Source organism: Choloepus didactylus, chromosome 8, assembly GCF_015220235.1.
Source record: "Choloepus didactylus isolate mChoDid1 chromosome 8, mChoDid1.pri, whole genome shotgun sequence".
Lineage (NCBI taxonomy): Eukaryota > Metazoa > Chordata > Mammalia > Pilosa > Megalonychidae > Choloepus > Choloepus didactylus.
This window is the reverse complement of record NC_051314.1, coordinates 32,931,871-32,953,211: the sequence shown is the minus strand read 5'-3', so window position 1 is coordinate 32,953,211 and position 21,341 is coordinate 32,931,871. Positions and strand designations below refer to the sequence as shown.

Genomic DNA, 21,341 nt, shown 5'->3' with positions numbered 1-21,341 from the left:
CCCATTTTAAATTACTGATAATTATGGAATAGAACTAAGTGTTCCAGCCTAAGATGACCTCTGATCCCCACCTAAAGCATTTGGTTGTCACATCATATATAGTACTGAATACATTTAATCAGTAGTTAACTTAAAAGTGTGCAATGTAAGCACATTGTACTAGTGACTCTGATCAATGCAAGAAGATGGGGAAAAAAAAAAAAACTGTACTGGAGATTGTAGCCAATGCAGGAAGATGAGAAAAATAATTGAAAGATAAGGATTGAAAAGAAAACTGTATGATTTCCAGCCATATGGTTGTCCACCTATGAAATGCAAAAGACTCTACTAGGTATATGTATATATTTTATAATATATAACATTCAATATAATAGTATATACTATACTATATAATAGTATTTCTATACACCAGCAACAAGCAGTTGGAAAATCCATTTAATTATGGATAAGACAGTTTTCTTCAAATTGATATAAAGCTTCAATGCAATTATAATAAAAATCCAAGTAGAGAGGAACCTAAGATGGCGACTAGGTGAGACAGAGGAAAAAACACCTCCGTGGAAAACACTAGATAAAAAACCAGAAAGGACCCAGAACACCACTTCCAGAGTAGCACCAGCCAGACAAGTTCTGCTAAAGCCACAGGGAACATGCGTTTGGTGAAATCAGGAGTCTGCATTCTGAAACGAGTGAGTGTGTCAGCTGAGTCCCTCGGCCATGCTGCAGTGTGGGGAAACAGTGGGTTGGCGTTTTTTTTTTTAAAAAAAAGAAGCCTGGGAACAGCTGCAGATAAGATGGGAGCGGTCTGGACTAACTCCTCGGTGTCTGGGGTGGAGGATACCCCTTCCCACACCCACTGCTGATTGTCTCGGGTCCAGGGGAGCAAAGGGGAGACGCACGACTTGCAGCCATCTCCCCAGCGGGCGGGGCTACTCCTGCCTGGGGCCGAACACACAGCACAGAGCTGAGCCAAGAAACCCAGCCTGACAGGGAGTCTTTCCCGCAGCACCGCTCACACGACACAATATCGGCCATGGGCAGTGGCCTTGAATTCACCCACAGCTGATTGTCCCGGAGCTGGGAGAGCGGAGCTGTGTGGAAAGGGGGAAGTTAACGCTTCCCATTCAACCATCTTTGAAGCGGGCTGGGAACGCCCCTACACAGCCCGGCAGCCCAGGGCTTCCCTGGAGGCCAGCGCTCACTTGTGATGTGGCACGGCCCTTCCCGCCTCAACAGAGGTCCTGGAAAAGCACAGCGGGGGGGGGGGACTGCTTGGAAATCCCAGGGAACCTACGCCAATACCAAGGACTTTTGTGTCAGTGGCAGAGAACAGCCTTAAATCTCTGGGAACACGTGGGAGGATTAACCTGCCCTTCCTCCCTAACCGCTCAGGCACATGCCCCTCATGGAGGGCAGACAGCACCGACAACACACCCAAATTAAGTGCACCAATTGGACCCCAAAAGAATCAGATCCCCACACACCACAAAGTTGGGGAGAACTGACTTGAGGGGAATAAGTGACTCACGGACGCCATCTGCTGGTTAGTTAGAGAAAATGTATGTCACCAAGCTGCAATTCTGACAAATTAAAGATCAAGTAAAGCAAATGCCAAGAGGCCAAAAACAACAGAAAATCTTAAAGCATATGATAAAACCAGACGACATGGAGAACCTGAACCCAGACACTCAAATCAAAAGATCTGAAGACACACAGTTCCTGGCAGAATTAATCAAAGAACTACAGACAGGCAATGAGAGCATGGCACAGGATATAAAAGACTTGAAGAAGAGCATGGCACAGAATATAAAAGACATAAAGAAGACCCTAGAAGAGCATAAAGAAAATATTGCAAGAGTAAATAAAAAAATAGAAGATCTTATGGAAATTAAAGAAACTGTAGGCCAAATTAAAAAGACTCTGGATACCCATAATACAAGATTAGAGGAAGCTGAACAACAACTCAGCCTCCTCGAGGACCACAGAACAGAAAATGAAAGAACAAAAGAAAGAATGGGGAGAAAAATTGAAAAAATTGAAATGGATCTCAGGGATATGATAGATAAAATAAAACGTCCAAATTTAAGACTCATTGGTGTCCCAGAAGGGGAAGAGAAGGGTGAAGGTCTAGAAAGAATATTCAAAGAAATTGTTGGGGAAAACTTCCCAAACCTTCTACACAATATAAATACACAAAGCATAAATGCCCAGCAAACTCCAAATAGAATAAATTCAAACAAACCCACTCCAAGACATATTCTGATCAGACTGTCAAATACTGAAGAGAAGAAGCAAGTTCTGAAAGCAGCAAGAGAAAAGCAATTCACCACATACAAAGGAAACAACATAAGACTAAGTGGTGACTACTCAGCGGCCACCATGGAGGCGAGAAGGCAGTGGCATGACATATTTAAAATTCTGAGAGAGAAAAAGTTCCAACCAAGAATACTTTATCCAGCAAAACTCTCCTTCAAATTTGAGGGAGAGCTTAAATTTTTCACAAACAAATGCTGGGAGATTTTGCTAATAAAAGACCTGCCCTACTTCAGATACTACTGACAGAGAAACAAAGAAAGGAGAGCGAGTTATAGAGAATTTTAACAGACATGTATAGAACCTTACATCGCAAATCACCAGGACACACATTATAGTTGTCTGGCATGGTAAATGGCAGGTAGTCTATAAAATCTGTAAATATATATTGAAGGTTTCCTTGATGACATTATGTATATTCACCTATGTTTCCAGATTTTAATTACACCCTCTCTATTTAAAATTACAAAAAATGATAATACAGAATTTAGGATAGTGCTTCCTTTGTGGCGGTGACAGGGGGATGGCATAAGAGACAGGAACCTGTAGGTAGATGTGAGTTACTGGTAATGTTCTAGTTTTTGGGTTGGGTGGTGTTTTACATGTGTTAGTAATATTAATGTACTTTATAACATATATATGTTAAATATATATTTTTTGTGTTTATCAAATACAGTGTAAAAAGATAATTAAAAGTTGAATTTTTCTCCTTGAAAAATAGAGTGCTAAAAGACTTAAACTGCTCCTTCCAACATTTTGTTTTGAAAAATTTCAAACCTACAAAAAAGTTGAAAGAATAGTATAATGAACACCAACTACCCCTCATATAAATCCACTAATTATAATATTTTGCCACATTTACGATCTCTTTACACATGCAGGTACATACATATATTTACAGATGACATATATGTATGTATGTATATACGTATAAATATATATATGCATATATCATATATATATTGAAAAGTAAGTTGCAGACATCACAATATTTTATCCTTAGATATTTTAATATTTATCTCCTAGTAACAAGGGCATTCTCCTACATAACCATTATGCCATTATTACTCTTAAGAAATGTAACATTGATACAATAATGTTGTTTATTATACAGCCAATTTTCAAATTGTCATAATTGTTCTCAAAATAACATTTTTGGGGAAAAATGGCCTTTCTTTAAAATGATCTAGGACCCAATCAAGGATCACTCTTTACATTTGGCTGTCATATTGTTCTTTAATCTGGAACAGTTCCCCCAACTTTTTTGTCTTCCATGACTGATAATTTTGAAGACATGTTCAGAGAATCTGGATTTTTCTGGTAGCTTCCTCATGATTTCTCATGTTATGTATATCCCATTATATCATTTTATACTGCACATGTTGTCACTTTGTCCTATCATTGATGAGGCAAAATGTTCTCACTTTGTTGAAGTGGTAACTGCAGGATCTCTCCATTGTAAAGACACTTTCTCCCTTTTGTAATGTTGAGTGGTACTTTGGGATGGAATGAATATCCGGTTCTTCAGTGGCCTCTCACCCAGTGGTTTTAACGTCCCTTGGTAATCTTTCCTGAATCAGTTATTACCATCATTGTATGCTATGATTTTCTAGTCGAATTAGTCCTGTTACATTTATTTGCTGACATTCTTTTGTAAAGAAGGGCTGTACCTACTCTACCCTTTTGATTTTCTGAGTAACATTATGGATTTGGTTCCTTTTTTAATTCAATCTTTTAAATTCACTTACTATCACTGTTATTTTTGATGCTCCAAGTCACAAATTTTGCCAGTGGATGGCCTTCAGACTGGTCCCTATATTCTTTTGACATGTCCCTATTATACTTTGAGCAGTTTTTTGGTTTCTGTACAACAAAATGTTCTACACCAACCTTATGCTTTTTCTACCCAAGACTTAAAATCAGCCATGTTTTCAAGGGGCCCTGGTTCCTTTGGTAGGAAGTGGTTTTTAGAAACAAAGATCTGTGAGGAAGGGTTGCTCACTGCTTTTGGTATGTCAATTAGCTCCTTTCAGCAGATAGAACTAAGAAATATGTATGTGTGTCCGTCTATCTATATCTATATCTATCTATCCATCCATGTATATGTGTCTATACACACATATATATATATATATATATATATATATATATATATATTTGGTGATTGAATGTATATATATACTTATATACATATATGCATACATTTAAATCACAAGTTCTTTCTGATAGGTCCAATTCAAAGAACAACAGCAAACTGTCTTCCTTACCTTACCCATTCTATTTTTGTAATTTCTTTCTTCCATATTGAGAACTCTGGTTCCCAACAACATCAAGGTTATGATTCATTTGCTTTGTCTTACCATATTAACAAAGTAGTTTCAGAATTATTAAAGCAGTACCACAGTCAACAGCAAACCTATTAGGTAAATTCAATTTGTCCTTGCAGTTCACTTTGTCTTTAAAATATAACACACATTCAGAGAACTGTGCTCAAATTTACTTGAATTAGTTTTATTTTATTTTTTTTTTGGTGTGGTTATGTTACCAATTTGGCGTACACTTAGGACCACTTGTGTGTATTTGCATTCTGCTCATATAAAATATCCTTTTTTTTTTTATTCCTTTACCCTTTTGCATTTTAAAAATCTTTTTACATTTTGTTTTAAACATTTACATGTTTAAAAACTGTTTCAAAACTGGTTTTAAAAACTGTTTCTCAAATGACATGCTGGGTGTGTGGAGGGAAGCAAATAACTATTAAAATATCCCTGTGCCATCACATATAAATTGAAAACCTTCATAAAACTTTTCTAATACATAAATGAAGTTATTTAAGGATAATAACCTTGAACATTCTGTGAGCTGAAAAGATTTGATTTAGCAAAGTGTTTCAAAATATGAATAGAATTCTTGTGTCAGGTTTTCTTCAAGGAAACAAGTCCATGATCCCAACTTAATAGCTGTATTATCTTCTTACATGAAGGCGTAGGGTCTTATTTACTCATATTATTACTAAATAGTTCATTCTCTAATTGTCATACTTAACTTTCTGAAGACCAGTTGATTCTGTGAGTTTTTATCAGCGTCCACCAAAAGATATTGATCAGACTTAAGCTCATCTGGAATTAGTTGTTCTTCCTCTGCAATATCTCTGGTTGTTCTTGATTTTTTTACTGGTACTCTAGCACAGATTATCACTTTGTTTCTCCTGTCTTTCTTCACTCCTGTATGCTGCTGCTAGACTAATGTTCCCTAAATACTGCTTTTGTTACTCGTATTCAAGATCTTTACAGTGGTGGCCTGTTGACGACCATGTCATTAAATATGACTCATCTGTATCTGGCATTGAAAGTTTTCTTGCTATCTCATCCTTCTTTTCTGCAATGATTATAATCAGAAGAGCTCCCTCTTAATGAGCATTTACAATACCCTAGCTACCCAGAGAAGGATGCTTCTTCTGTTTTGTGCTGCTCTCTCTATGCAGATAAGTTCCCTTATCCTTTGCCATCATAGAAACTTTATATCCTTTAATGGTGTGTGTTGGCATGTTTCATCAATCAGTCACCATCCCATGGTGACTGTGCCGGTTTGAGTGTATTGTGTCCCCCAAATGCCATTATCTTTGTAGTCTTGTGTGGGGCAGAAGTTTTGGTGCTGGTTAGATTTGCTTGGAGTGTGCCCCACCCAGCTGTGGGAAATAATTTTGATGAGATGTTCCCATGGAGGTGTGGCCCCACCCATTTGGGGTGGGCCTTGATTGGTGGAGCTATATAAATGAGCTGACTCAAAGAGAAAAGAGAGTGCAGCTGGGAGTGATGTTTTGAAGAGGAGCAAGCTTGCTAGAGAGGAACGTCCTGGGAGAAAGCCGTTTTGAGGCCGGAGCTTTGGAGCAGATGCCAACTGCCTTCCTAGCTAACAGAGGTTTTCCGGAGGCCATTGGCCATCCTCCGGTGAGGGTACCCGATTGCTGATGTGTTGCCTTGGACGCTTTGTGGCCTTAAGGCTGTAACTGTGTAGCGAAATAAATCCCCGTTTTATAAAAGCCAATCCATCTCTGGTGTTTTGCATTCTGCAGCATTAGCAAACTAAGACAGATTTTGGTACCAGGAGTGGGGTGCTTTTGCTGCTGAGTTTGCAAATACCAAACATGTTGGAACGGCTTTTTAAATGGATAAGGGGGAGTTTCTGGAAGAGTTGTGAGGAGCTTAATAGAAAAGGCCAAAACTGCTTTAAAGAGACTGTTTGTGGAAATATGGACTCTAAAGATACTTCAGATGAGGCCTTGAACAGAGATGATCAATGTGTTGTTGTGAACTGGAAGAAAGGTGATCCTTGTTTTAAAGTGGCAGAGAATTTGGCAAAATTGAGTCCTGGTGTCAGACGGAAGGAAGAATCTGGAAGCAGCAACCTGGAATACTTAGCTGAGGAGATCTCCAGACTACGTGTGGAGGATGTATCCTGGCTTCTCCTTGCAGCTTATAATAAAATGCGAGCAGAGAGAGATGGACTTAGAACTGAACTTTTGGGTTCAAAGAAACCAGAAGTTGATGGCTTGGAAAATTACGAGCTTCCAGGGGGTGGAATCCCAGAAGCTACAGCCCAACGTGAGGATGTAACCAAACATGGAACCCAGCCACCATTTCAGTACAAGCCAGGATTGGAGATGGAATTATCCAGAAAGGATTTGTGGAAAGTCCTATTGTCTGATGGCTTTGACCCCTGCATGCTTCATGCAAAGCCAACAGAATTTTTGTGAGATCTTTACAGACAGAGCCATTGCCAGTCTGGACTGGAGAAGACAGACAAGGGAAAAATTAAAGGAAAAATCTCTTCAAAGACAGAGCCATGGAGGTTGAGGTCTGGAGACAGGAGGTCTCGGGCTGGGAGAGCGGAGCAGCCCACACGCAGGGAAAGGGTGAGTTTGCCCTGGAGGTCGAGGGCGGGCTTTCCTCCTCGATGCTCTGGAAGAGTTTTGCCACCTCAGGTCCCAAAGAGGTTGGAGCACATTTCCAGGGAATTGGGGAGAGCCTGGCTGCCACCACACTGTTCTGAAGGGGTTGAGCGTGTGCCCCGGAGATGGAAGGGAATTCGGGAGCTGCCCCGAGGTTTGAGGAGGGTGGGGCCGAGAAGGTGGTCTCCCCAATGTGTGGATATGTTGGAGCACTCACCCAAGCGTTTGGAGAGGAACAGGCTGCCGAAAAGGCCCTTGGGAAGGGTTAGGCTCCCGCTCTCTCAAGCCCCAAGGATGCAACGTTGTTCTGTAAATGACTCTCAGACTTTGAAATCTAATGGAGTTTGTCCTGTGGGTTTTAGGAACTGTTTTGCTTCTGTTAACCCTGTTTTCCTTACTGTTTCTCCTTATGGCAATGGAAATGTTTATCCTATGAATGTCTCTCCTTTGTATATTGGAAGCATATAACTTGTTCTAAGTTCACAAATCCACAGCTAGAGGGGAATTATGCCTTGGGACTGACCATGCCTAAATTGATTTTGATGGGATTTTGTGCTTAACTTTTGTTACTGAAATGATTTAAGTTTTTGTGGTATTGTGGAATGAATGTATTTTGTATTTGGAAAGATAATGCCATTTTGGGTTCCAGGGGGTGGAATGTGCCGGTTTGAGTGTATTGTGTCCCCCAAATGCCATTATCTTTGTAGTCTTGTGTGGGGCAGAAGTTTTGGTGCTGGTTAGATTTGCTTGGAGTGTGCCCCACCCAGCTGTGGGAAATAATTTTGATGAGATGTTCCCATGGAGGTGTGGCCCCACCCATTCGGGGTGGGCCTTGATTGGTGGAGCTATATAAATGAGCTGACTCAAAGAGAAAAGAGAGTGCAGCTGGGAGTGATGTTTTGAAGAGGAGCAAGCTTGCTAGAGAGGAACGTCCTGGGAGAAAGCCGTTTTGAGGCCGGAGCTTTGGAGCAGATGCCAGCTGCCTTCCTAGCTAACAGAGGTTTTCCGGAGGCCATTGGCCATCCTCCGGTGAGGGTACCCGATTGCTGATGTGTTGCCTTGGATGCTTTGTGGCCTTAAGGCTGTAACTGTGTAGCGAAATAAATCCCCGTTTTATAAAAGCCAATCCATCTCTGGTGTTTTGCATTCTGCAGCATTAGCAAACTAAGACAGTGACTCATGTGCATTAGCACAAATACCTAAGCCTCAATAAAAGGGATTTATTGTAAGGTTACTATAGGCAGTCTCATATACATCTCAGAGCAGAAACAAATATTGCCAGATCTCTTGAGGACCAAATCTGGAAAATCAAATATCACCACTATATTCCCTCTCTCCCCAGGCCATCAGAGCTTTACCCTTTTCTCCCTCATCCAGTTTCCTCTCTCTACTGAACCATTTGCTGATCAGTCCCAATTGTACACCAGGATTTCTCAACTGTACTGCCCGCTCTCAAGTGGCAACAATTTCTGTGTTAGTTAAAATTCTTGAAAAAGAGAGCCTCTGATTTTGTCCTTTACAGCTAGAGGAGAATGGAGGCCTTCATGTGGTACCCAGAGCTGCCTCTTGCAGGAAACATGGATGAAGCAGTGTCTCTAAAAAGGGCTGATTGCAGGGTTGTGACAGCTGATTGGTATCAGGACTTGCCATCTTTTCTTCATGAAAAGGGAAATTAAAATCTTCATGAAAAGGGAATCAAAGTAGGTTAGACCCCATTTTTCAGCCTGTAAGATGATTTTATTTAAGATGCAGAAGAAAATAAAATATTTTTTATAATTTGGAAAACCTGATGTCCTCATGTATTCCATGGCAAGTAAAAGAGAATTTGTCAGTAAAACTACATCATAGTTGATTTGTTTGAACTTTTATCCATTAACAGAAAAATGGCAAATGTAGAGGAAGCAATAATTTCACAAATATATAGCTACACTTTAAAGTTTATAAAATAATTCCTTTCTTGGACACGAACCCAATTATAATGCCAATCTTCTTCTTCAGTTTTGAGGACTCCATCTGTGAGCAAAAATATTTCTACCAAAGATCCTGAAAAGTTAAAATCTGGAAGTATTGCTTGTTTCACAGGTAACTAAAATTGGGATAACCTGTATTTTAAAAAAAATTTAAAGACAGTTTTTATCTTGCCCTTCTGGTAACATGTTTGTTTGCTTTTTCAGAATTAAATGTAATGAATAAAATAAAGAAGAATAAACTATCTGAAGCAATTTACTTGATGCAGAAAGCTCTTTTAATATTTGAGAAAGATGCAACTTCAACATCTTCACATAACTTTTTGATGGTAACAATATCTCATTTCTGTTACAATGAATTATTTATTTTCCTTTGTTAAAAATAATGTTTTGCCCTTAACATTTGAATATGAACTTTCAGGTTCACCATATATAGTCTTCTCTTTGAGAAGCAACTTTCTTTGAGAGCTGAATAGGGAAAACTAATCTGTATTTCCAGTTTTGAACTCTCTTGAAATGCATGGTATTCTCTTTCTGTAGTGGCAACCTACATGGGAAGCTGAATAAAAAAATCAGAAGGACTCAATACGAGGAAAGTTAATAGAATTTAAGTGATACTGTGTCAATCTAATGTATTAATTTCTATTGAATTAAAATGCTTCAAGTCCATCAGCTAAGATTCATTCTCCCTAATTTTTGGACAAGCATCCTTTCTGATTTACTATATTTGTTCTTTCTTTAAATTTGTTGATGTCTTTAATCAGCCCGCACTCTGGCCTGGAAATTGTTCTGTCTCCTTACGCATTCAGTATATGTTGATTTTAGAATTTAACTGCCAAATTATGGGATCTTCTTAAAGCTTTGATTGCAGTGGGTTGAAGAGTGAATTGTTCACAAAGAGGTAGAGACTAATGTTACAAGTAGCTTGGCTGATGAGGGAGGGAAAAAAGTAGTCAAAGCTAGGGGTTATGTAGTTAAGAATTAAGAGAGGAATTGTAAAGGAGAGAATGGAGCATATTCATCTGCTGATGATAAAGAGCCAATCAAAAGAGAAAAAATGAAGATGGAAGAGAAAGAGGAGGGTTAATTCATAGAGCAAAGATAAAGGGTTTGGTGGGTGGGCCACAGAGCAGACCCCTTATACTCTGATACAGAAGAGGGGAGGAATGGACAGATGAAGATGTAAATAAATTTGTTGGTGTGGAGGCAGGGAGTTGAGTTGATGTTTCTTACCCCAATCATCTGATAAAGTAGGGGGCAGATTATCTGCCAACAATGAAGGGATGGGGATAGAGAGTTGGACTGAAGTGAGTGGAGATGATTTGGAGAGTGGAGAGGAATGAATGAAGGAACAACTCCAAGCAAAGGGACTGGCCCGTGCCATGAAGTTGTGGCCAAAGTTAGAGACCATAAATTTTTAAGGTACCCCATCTGCATGGAGTATAATGTTTTCCTGGTGTGGTATACTTAATAGTTGTGACTGTGGAATAGGGATTTATCCAAGGCTGGGTGTTTTTGTTTTTGTTTTTTTTAAATGAAGGTATAGGTTAAAGTTTCATGGTAATAAAAAATGGATGCAGACTGAGTAAGGAAGGAAGGGACACCATCAAGACATTTAAAGGCTGGATGACTAGGAGATTTGAAGGCATTGGACATTTCTGTGAAGCCAGGAGCCAGAAAATGATGGCCCAAGAGTGCCAGAGGATAGGTGTTTGAGGTCAGGAAGTACATTATTGGAACTGTAGATTTCTTATATGTAGCACTCCTTGTCATCTGTCCATCGATTCATCTATCCAACAAATATTTTTTGAGTGCCTGTGATCCATTCAACAAATATTTATTGAAAGTTCATTGTGTGCTTGGAATTATTCTAAGTGCAGTGGATTACAAACAAAGAAATAAACGAATAGTCCTCATTTATTTATCCAACAAATATCAATTTATTGCCGCCTTTAAGACAAGTCCAGTCTATGGAAGTAAAGGCAAGAGAATAGGTAATTAAGGGTCAGCTTCATTGACGCTTTAATTGTGAGAGTACTTAACCTAATGGTGAGGGAGGTAACATGAAGCTGACTACTGAAGGACAGGCTGGAGTAGTCGGAGAAAGCAGAGGCCAAAGGGTAGGAAGGACATTCTAGGCGGAGAGAACAACATGTGCAAAGGTGCTGAGGCTAGCAAGGATATGAGTGTTTGCAGTACTACAGGTTATTTGGTGTGACTAAAGCTTTGGTGCAGGGGGGTACTGGTAAGAGGTGAGACCAGAGAGTAAGATGAGACTGTTTTGTAAGGATGTCTGTTCCCCAGCTGTATTTCTGTTTTCCCACCATTGAGAGTAGGGAACATGCTAGAAGCCTGAGAAGTCTCAAGTTTCTAGTGTTCTTCTCTTAGTACAACATTTCCTTCTATTTCTTAGTGAAACTATTTTAACTTAAGAAAACTTACGAGTATAATGTCCTATTAGGATAGACTCATGAGATGCATTCAGAGGCTGTACTTTTTACAAGGGGTCCTCCACAAGTATTTTCACCAACCAAGAACGTGTTGAATATTTATTTAGAGGTCTTGAAATCATCTCTAGCCACCTTTGCTACTCTGTGGGAATTCTTTGTCCAAATGTCAAGCCTCAGTGCTAAGTCTTCAGGGTACTCTCCTAAGCAATGGTGTTATGGTTCAAGTAATTGCCAAACTTTCTTTCCTTAAAGAAGACAAATAAATTTGTTCCCCCTGGCAATCACTTTCTACAGGGTATATTACAGAATGTTTTACATTATCATGTTCTTGTAATAAAGTTATCCCCAAATCGGTAACTGATGTGTCACCTGAAACTATAAAAAGGTTTGAAAAGCCTGAGTCTTTTCAGAACTCTTAAATAATTCATACCTTGATTTAGTTTATTAAGTTTCCTGATGTCAGTCTGGATAATCATATCAGGTGTCTGTTTTATTCCCAATCAATTAAAGGTGGACCAACTTGTCACTACAAATGAGGGACAAACCTTTTATAATAGCAAGCTTTCCAAATGAGATGACTGGCTTTTTTCTTGATTATAGGGATATATTTTTCCCATTTTTTTTTTGCTTTTCTTATTTGACCTCTGGAAGTCCATATTTGCTTTTTACACATTATACTACACGTTTACTTTAATGGATCAGATGTCCTTGATCTTCTTCCACTTCTGATCAAATACAGCAGTCATCATGTAGCTTATAACATTGCTTTCAGTCCACTTAAGAGCCTACTGGTTGAACATTCAGCATCTTTGCAGATGGGCTTTTCTCATTGGAAAGATCAAGAATGCTTTTCAATCCAAGTGCAGAGTTACCAGGGCAGGATTATATACTGTTGTTGTTTTCTGTCCAGCATCCATTTCCCCTTTCAAACATCACCTTTTTAGGAATTTCTTCTTCCTGATTAGATATAGCTAGGTGGGATTTTTAGGGTTTTTTCCCTAGCCAAGGTCAGGACTAGGCCAGTTTGCTGCTCCCTTCTTGCAATCTGGATCTTGAGCAGAGGGATAAAAAATTTGGTGTTTATTCATTCCAATGACTGTGTCCTCATCAGACTATAGGCATACGTATTGCAGGTTTGGTTCCAGACCTCTGCAATAAAGCAAATGTCACAATAAAGCCAGTCACAAGAAGTTTTTGGTTTCCTAGTGCATGTAAAAGCTATGTTTACACTATACCATAGTGTATTAAGTGTTTGGTAGCATTACATCTAAAAAAACAATGTACCTTAATTGAAAAATGCTTTATTGCTAAAAAATGCTAACTATCGTCTGAGCTGTCAGTGAGTTGTAATCTTTATGCTGGTGGATGATCTTACCTCAATGTTGATGGCTGCTACTTTATCAGAGTGCTGGTTGCTGAATGTTGGAGTGGCTGTAGCAATTTCTTAAAATGAGGTAACAGTGATGTTTGCCACATCAATTGACTCTTCCTTTCACGAAAGATTTCTCTGTAGCATGTGATGCTGTTTGATACCATTTTACCCACAGTAGAACTTCTTTCAAAATTAGAGTCAGTCCATTCAAACTAAGTTGATATAATATTCTAAATTCTTTGTTGTCATTACAACAACTTTCACACCATCTTCACCAGGAGTAGTTGCATCTCAAGAAATCACTTTCTTTGCTCATCCATAAGAAGCAGCTCCTCATCTGTTCAAGTTTTATCATGAGATTGCAGCAATTCAGTCACATCTTCAGACTCCAGTTCCAATTTTAGTTCTCCTGCATCACATCTACAGTTAGTTTCTCCACTGAAGTCTTGGACACCTCAAAATCATCCATGATGGTTGGAATCAACTTCTTCCAAACTCCTGTTCATGTTGATTTTTTGACCACCTCCCATGAATTACTAATATTCTTAATGGTATCTAGAATGATGAATCCTTTCCAGAAGGTTTTCAACTGATTTTGCCCAGATCCATCAGAGGAATCACTATCTATGGCAGCTATAGGATTATGAAAATGTATTTCTTAAATAAGACTTGAAAGTTGAAATAACTCCTTGATCCATGGGCTGAAAAGTGGATGTTGTGTTAGTAGGCATGAAAACAATATGAATTTCATTGACATCTCCGTCAGAGCTCTTGGGTGATGAGGTACATTGTCAATGAGCAGTAATCTTTTGAAAGGAATCTTTTTTTTTTTTTTTTTGAGCACTACTTGTTAATGTTGGGTCTAAAATATTCAGTAAACCATGTTGTAAACAGATGTGCTGTCATACAGGCTTTGTTTTTGTATTTTCAGAGCACAGGCAGAGTAGATTTAACATCATTCTTAAGCATACTAGTTTAAGCCACCAGCTGCATTAGCCCCTAATGAGAGAGGCAGCCTGTCTTTTGAAGTTTTGAAGCCAGGCTTTGACTTTTCCTCTCTAGCTATGAAAGTCCTATATGGCATCTTTTTCCAATAGAATGCTGTTTTTATCTGTGTTGAAAATCTGTTGTTTAGTGTAACTACCTTCATCAATGACCTGAACTAAATCTCTGGATAACTTGTTGCAGCTTCTGCATCAATCAGCACTTGCTGCTTCACCTTGCACTTTTATGTTTTGGAGATGGCTTCTTTCCTTAAACCTCATGAACCAACCTCTGCTAGCTTCAAAATTTTCTTCTGCAGCTCCATCACCTCTCTCAGTTTCATAGAATTATAGAGCATTAGTGCCTTGCTCTGGATTAGGCTTTGGCTTAAGGGAATGTGGTGGCTGGTTTGATCTTCTATCCAGACCACTAGAACTTTCTCCATATCAGCAGTAAGTATGTTTTGCTTTATTATCATTCATGTGTTCACTGGAATAGCACTTTTAATTTTCTTTAAGAACTTTTCCTTTGCATTCACAGCTGGGCTGTTTGGCACAAGAGACCTACCAGGCTTTCGGCCTATCTAAGCTTTTGGCATGCCTTCCTCACTAAGCTTAATCATTTTTAGCTTTTAATTTAAAGTGAAAGATGTGTGACTTCCTTTCACTTGAACACCTAGAGGCCATTTTAGGGTCATTAATTGCCCCAATTTTAATATTGTTGTGTCTTAGGGAATAGCGAGGCCTGAGGAGGGGGAGAGAGACAGGGGAATGGCTGGTCGTTGGAGCAGTCAGAACAAACACATTTATTAAGTTCACTGTCTTACATGAGTGAAGTTTATGGCACCCTCCAAAATTACAATACTAACATCAAAGATCACTGATCATAGATCACCATAACAGTAATAATAATGATGAAAAAGTTTTAAATACTGTGAAAAATACCAAAATGTGACACAGAGATACAAAATGAGCATGTTATGATGTTGACAAAATGGCACCGATAGATTTGCTTGATGAAGGTTTGCCACCTTCAATTTGTCAAAAATGCATTATCTGTGAAGCGCAATAAAATAAAGTGCAATAAAGAGAAGTACAATAAAGCAAGGTGTGCTTGTATAATAACTGTATTCTGTAGCCGCTCCTTTATCTCTGGAGCTGTATTATCCAAGCCTAGCTTTCCTGTGGTTTTTGTTGCAGAGACCCGCAAACTGATACATACAGTTTTCTCCTGATACTATTTATTGGAACCCAAACAAATCTGTAGTTAAGATGGTCTTAGTGGTTCCAAATTCCTCTAATAATGCTTCAGTTCCGAGCAAAGGAACATATGGTTTAAGAGATAATTAAAAATAATTGACACAGAATCTAATTGTATGGCTCCATTGTAGAATCAGAACTAATGAAGATGCCCAGGGCTTCTAGAAATTCTAATAACTCCCAATGTTAATATTTCCTGAATTTACTTCTTGACGTACCCTAAAAACCATTTTGTTAACTATTTTAGAAGTAATTGGATTTCATTATTTTTCCTATTTTGTAGCATTTCAGTCACATCAATTCTATTTGCTTTTTTTTTGAAGAATATAGTGAACTAATTTTTTTTCAGTTATCTTCTCAGCTCTTTTTAATTGTTCCATGTGACTTATTCCTCATAAAGATCAAATCTTCCCATGAGGCAGATCATGTTTCAACTCCCAGGCGTCAATTACAAACAGATGATTTAAGCTTATTTACCTTTTAGGGTTTTTCTTTGAAATTACTTTAAGGCTTTTGCTTTGGAAACTTTGTTTAGGCTGCCTTTCCAAGTGACTTTAAATTTAGCTTTATCTTAAGATGACATATCATGGTGGTTAGAGTATAAGGGTCTTAGATGAGAGCTCTGGTTCTGCCATGACCTAAGTCAAATGTGACCCAAATCAAATTAATCATGTTCTCTCAGCCTTAAATTTCCTCATCTGTAAAATGGGGATTCTTGCAATGCATATAAAATGCTTGGCTTTTGGCACAGAGTAAGCATTCAATAAATGTTAGCTATTATTATTATTGTTACTACTAAAAATAGCACCTTTACTTTGTCCTTCTCTTTAAGCATTCTGGAATACTCTGTTTTGTCATATCAGAACTATGTTTTGGTGCTTAAATATATTTTTCTGTATCATATTATACAGTTCATTCTGTGTTTCTCTTTGATTTATCTTTTGTTGTGTATGTTTTATTCTCAGCAGTATTTCTTCCCAGGATTCTTTTTGATATGACTTAATCTACTTTTCATCTCCTTCTGAAATATCAGTTAAAATGTTTTGAGAACACAGAATATACTTAAGGGAGATCTACTAGGCAAGTAGTAAACAGGGCACTTTATCCTTCCTGTCTTATAATAGTTGTTTCTATAAATTTTAATCATGCCTTCCAAGATTGCATCACATCTTTTGTTACCTTTTTTGCTGCATTATGGGTGTTAACCTATTGTCTAATGTATTTAATGTCAACTTGTCCTCACCAAGTAAACGGTGTAGCTTCTGAAAAGAGGCAGGTCCCAGCTTCTCTAATGAAATTATTGGCTGAGAAATTTAGTTTCAGACAGTAGTGCTTTGGACTTCAGTACTATTGTTTTGGGGTACACTGCAGCACAAAACACTACAATATTCAGAACTTAGTTTCCTTGTGATTTGCTATAGAACCCCTTTCCATTGAGACTTCTTGGCTGAGCCTTTCATTATGATGGGTAGAGACCCGTTTCTTCTTTCAAGGTTAGTGAGCTCTCCCAATTTGCCAGATGCTGTGCTAGCCAGTAGAGGATGTAAGGGTATAGGTATTTTCCATTATAGGATATGTCATGGAAAACCTACTTCTCTTTGACCTCTGATTAGGGTGTGCTTGTCTAGATTTTGCATTTATGATACTTTGGTTTTGTAGGACATTGCTATCATAGGCAACATTTACGTCCATGTTGGTAGCACTTTTTTTCTCACAATTGAGTAGAGCTGGTTTCATGAGATTTTTTTCTTCTTGATATTTTGGGACATGTTTTCTGATGATATTTCCTCCTTTTCAGTTGGGAACACTTTTTAAAAACACCTAACTACTTCCTTTTAGATGAAATTTTTTTAGCAGCTTAGTGATTTGGCTCATGAAGATTGGATTCTAATTTCTAACTAGCATTAGGGTTTACCTTGAGTCCTGTTATAGAATTTATCTAATTTACCTATATCAAGGAGTTTGTTTTAGGTTTTCTCTTGGTAAATCACCTAAAACTCTAATCCTTCTACTAACCTATTTCAAATTAGGCCATGGGATCTGAGTTAGTGGTCTAAAGAGATAAGTCAGGCACTGTCCTTGCCACCAAGATGCTTATGGTTTAGAGGGCATGGATAGTCATGTACAGAGATACTCTATCATGTAATACTTGATAAAATAAAGATATGTATAAAATGCAGGGAATCCCTAAATGCATGGGGCTGTCAGGAAAATTTCAGAAGAGGTGAGGGTTGAGTGTGTCTTGAGGCACAAAAGAGAATGTAAGACCCTCCTACAAGAAGAGATTGCACAGGCATGAAAGAGCATAGTATTATCAGGGACTAAGTGAATTAAAAAAATTAGTTTTGGAGTTTAGGTTGGATACGGCTAGAAAATAAAGTAGTGATCAGAAAGAAAAGGACTGTGAAAGACTTTGCACCTTATCCAACAAGTATTGGAGGAGTCATCCACGGGCTGGAAGTTGGAAGATGAAAAGACTAGAGACTGGGAGAAATGGTAGGAGGCTGTTTTGCCCATCTAAATCGGTGATTTCCAATTCTTGTTACATCTAAGAATTATTGTTGGCATTTGTTAATAATACAAATGTTCAAGCACTACCCCTAGAGATTTTTATTGAGTAGATTTGGAGTAGGGATGGACCATCTTAACTTTTAAATAAACTTTTTAAATGGTACTAATCCATAGCCAGGTTTGAGAAATGTCAATGTGATAGCTGTGGCACAAAGAAGGTTTTTGAACTCACAGCTGTGTTCCTAGATCTGCAGAGAGAAAAATGTTAGAGTCAAATCAGAGAATTGTGTCCAACTGGCTCACTGGAGCAGGAACTATTAAGTTAAATTTTGGGATTAACTGTGGGGAGCCCAAGGAGGTGGTTAATCAGTTGAGGTGGTGGATTAAAGGTGGTCTGCATTAACAAATCTCCAGTCGGCCAGGGCTGCTGGTGGATTTTACAGCTTCATATATAATTCAGAGGAAGGAAATGCCTCTGAATTTTCAAGGCATTGGTTCCCTTCCCTTGTGTTGTATGATTTTTCCTTAGGCTGATTTTGCTTGCTTCTGTATAACCCAAAATATCTTGGTTTCCACAGCCTGTAAAGCAAATGAAAGCACATTAATTAACATTTAATGCTCAAAATATAATAACTTTTATCTCCTGTTCAAGTAGGAATTTCTTCCCTCAAATATTCCCCCCAGCTATTTGAGTAGTCTGTTACCTTTCTTGGCCCTGGTCCCTTCTTCCTCAAGGCACTCATGTATTGTTGCCCTTTAAGGGATCCCTGCTCTGCCTGGGACATCTTTTCTCTCAGAGCTTGGAGTTGCTCTGTTTGTGGTGGAGGGCAGACAGGTGAACGAGCCTCCGCCCAACCCGTGCTGGTTGTGTCCCCTGGGCCTCGGCGCTGATTATACCTAAACTCCCCCAGTCTTTTAAGTCACAGCTCCTTCACATCTGGACCTCACCCATTTTCCCATCAGTTTCCCACATTTTTATCTCCTCAATTTGACTGAATGAGTGTAAAGTAGAGATGATAAAGCATGACAGATGCCATCTCCTCCCCTTGATTGATTGATTCATTCCCTCAATGACTCAGCAGTAACACTGAACATCTGCTATGCAGCCCTCCTTTCTTTATTCCCATACACCCATATACATTTCCTCCCCCTTCCTTCAGGCAAAAGTCTTCATGAATATCAGTTCACCCACAATAATACCAGTTTGGGCTCAATGAGCTCACCCAGCATTGCTTAAGAAAAGGGATTTATCTAAGCTTATTTTTTAAGGATAGGTAAAGTAAAGAACCTGCAAGTAATTGCAAACCTTCATTCCAGTATTGTATAGCAAAGAATTTCAGGCCATTAAAATTTTAACTTCTAAATTTATTTGTCAACATCTCAGTTTTCAGTTATCTGCCTTCCTTACCTCCCTCCACCAGAAAACTTTGACTTGGGAGAATGAGTTCATGATTTTGTAATTGAAGACAGTGAGAATATAGGATTCATTTATTGACGTTCTCTTTAGGGTCACCTCTTTTTCCAAGAACTTCTACATATGAAGGGTAGATTGTGACAAATAATTTACCTCATTTTATTGGTTTTGTTTGGCTGATGATATAATAGGAATGTTTAATTATATATTTAATAGAATTCTGTGAAAGGAAAAGAATGGGTTATGTTTTTTGAGATCCTGAGTTAGAATTTCCATTCTACTGCCTACTATTTTATTATTATTTTTTTTTCTTTTTAATTTTTATTGGGATTGTTCAGATACCATACAATTATCCAAAGATCCAAAATGTACAATTAGTTGCTCGTGCTACCCTCATACAGCTGTGCATCCATCACCGCACTTAATTTTTGTTCAATTTTTAGAACCTTCTTATTACTCCACACAAGAAATAAAGTGAAAGATGAAAAAAGAAAAAAAAAAAAGAAAAGGAAACTCGAATCCTCCCATATCCCTAACCAACCCCCCTCATTTGTTGACTCGTAGTGTTGGTATAGTACATTTGTTACTGTTTTTGAAAGAATGTTGAAATACTACTAACTGTAGTATATAGTTTGCAATAGGTATATATTTCTTCCCTATATGCCCCTCTATTATTAAATTCCAGTTGTATTGTCATACATTTGTTCTGGTTCTTGGAAGAGTTTTCTAATATTTGTACAGTTAATCATGGACATTGCCCACAATAGGATTCAGTTTTATACATTCCCATCTTTTGACCTCCAGCTTTCCTTCTGGTGACATATATGACTCTGAGCTTCCCCTTTCCACTTCATTCACGCACCATTCGGCACTGTTAGTTATTCTCACATCTTGCTACTGGCACCTCTGTTCATTTCCAACCATTTGAGTTCATCCTAGTTGAACATTCTGCTCATACTAAGCAACCGCTCCCCATTCTTAAGCCTCGTCCTATATTTTGGTACCTTATATTTCATGTCTATGAGTTTACATATTATAATTAGTTCCTATCAGTGAGACCCTGCAATATTTGTCCTTATGTGTCTGGCTTATTTCACTCAGTATATTGCCCTCGAGGTTTTGTCATCAACCCATTTTTTTGTTTTTTTTTTAAGATGATTTTGTTCACACATCATACATTCCATCCTAAGTAAACAATCGATGGTTCTCTGTATGGTCACATATTTATGTGTTCACCACCTTCACCACTATATAGGGGCATCTACATTTCTTCCACAAGGCAGGAGGGAGAGTCAAAGAGGGTAGAGAGGCAAAAGAAAGAGGAAAAAAAATGACAGCTAGGAAGTAGCAAAAGGAAAAGTAACCTTAAATCAGAGTAAAGAGTCAGACAACACCACCAATGTCAAGTGTCTAACATGCCTCCCCTATCCCCTCTTCTTGTCTGCATTTACCTTGGTATATCGCCTTTGTTACATTAAAGGAAGCATAATACAATGATTCTGTTAGTTACAGTCTCTAGTCTACATTGATTGCATCCCTCCCCCAATGCCTCCCCATTTTTGACACCTTGCAATGTTGACATTTGCTTGTTCTCCCTCGTAAAAGAACATATTTGTACATTATATCACAATTGTTGAACACGATTTCACCAAGTTACACAGTCCCATTCTTTATCTTTCCTCATTTCTTCTGGTGTCTCATGTGCTACCAACCTTCCTTGCTCAACCGTGTTCATAGTTATCTTTGTTCAGTGTACTTACTGTAGCTGTGCTACCGTCTCCCAAAATTGTGGTACAAACCACGTACTCCTGTCTTCTCCTATCAGTCTGTAGTGCTCCCTTTAGTATTTCCTGTAGGGTGGATGTCTTGTTCACAAAGTCTCTCATTGTTTGTTTGTTGGAAAATATTTTGAGCTCTCCCTCATATTTGAAGGACAGCTTTGCTGGATATAGAATTCTTGGTTGGCAGTTTTTCTCTATCAGTATCTTAAATGTATCACCCCACTTCCTTCTTGCTTCCATGGTTTCTGCTGAGAGATCTGCACATAGTCTTATTAAGCTTCTTTTGTATGTGATGGATTGCTTTTCTCTTGCTGCTTTCAGGATTCTCTCTTTGTTTTT

At 38.4% G+C, this 21,341-nt stretch overlaps 1 protein-coding gene across 10 annotated transcripts in view; it reads left to right on the top strand.

Annotated features, from left to right (window-relative positions):
- The window catches only part of CFAP54 (cilia and flagella associated protein 54), a 429,497-nt gene that overhangs the window by 85,225 nt on the left and 322,931 nt on the right, over positions 1 to 21,341 (top strand). For all 10 annotated transcript variants that reach the window (XM_037846937.1, XM_037846939.1, XM_037846934.1 and 7 more), the window contains exons 18-19: positions 9,263 to 9,346; positions 9,439 to 9,560. In XM_037846937.1, the coding sequence (XP_037702865.1) occupies positions 9,263 to 9,346; positions 9,439 to 9,560 (206 nt within the window). The remainder of the gene's footprint in view (positions 1 to 9,262; positions 9,347 to 9,438; positions 9,561 to 21,341) is intronic.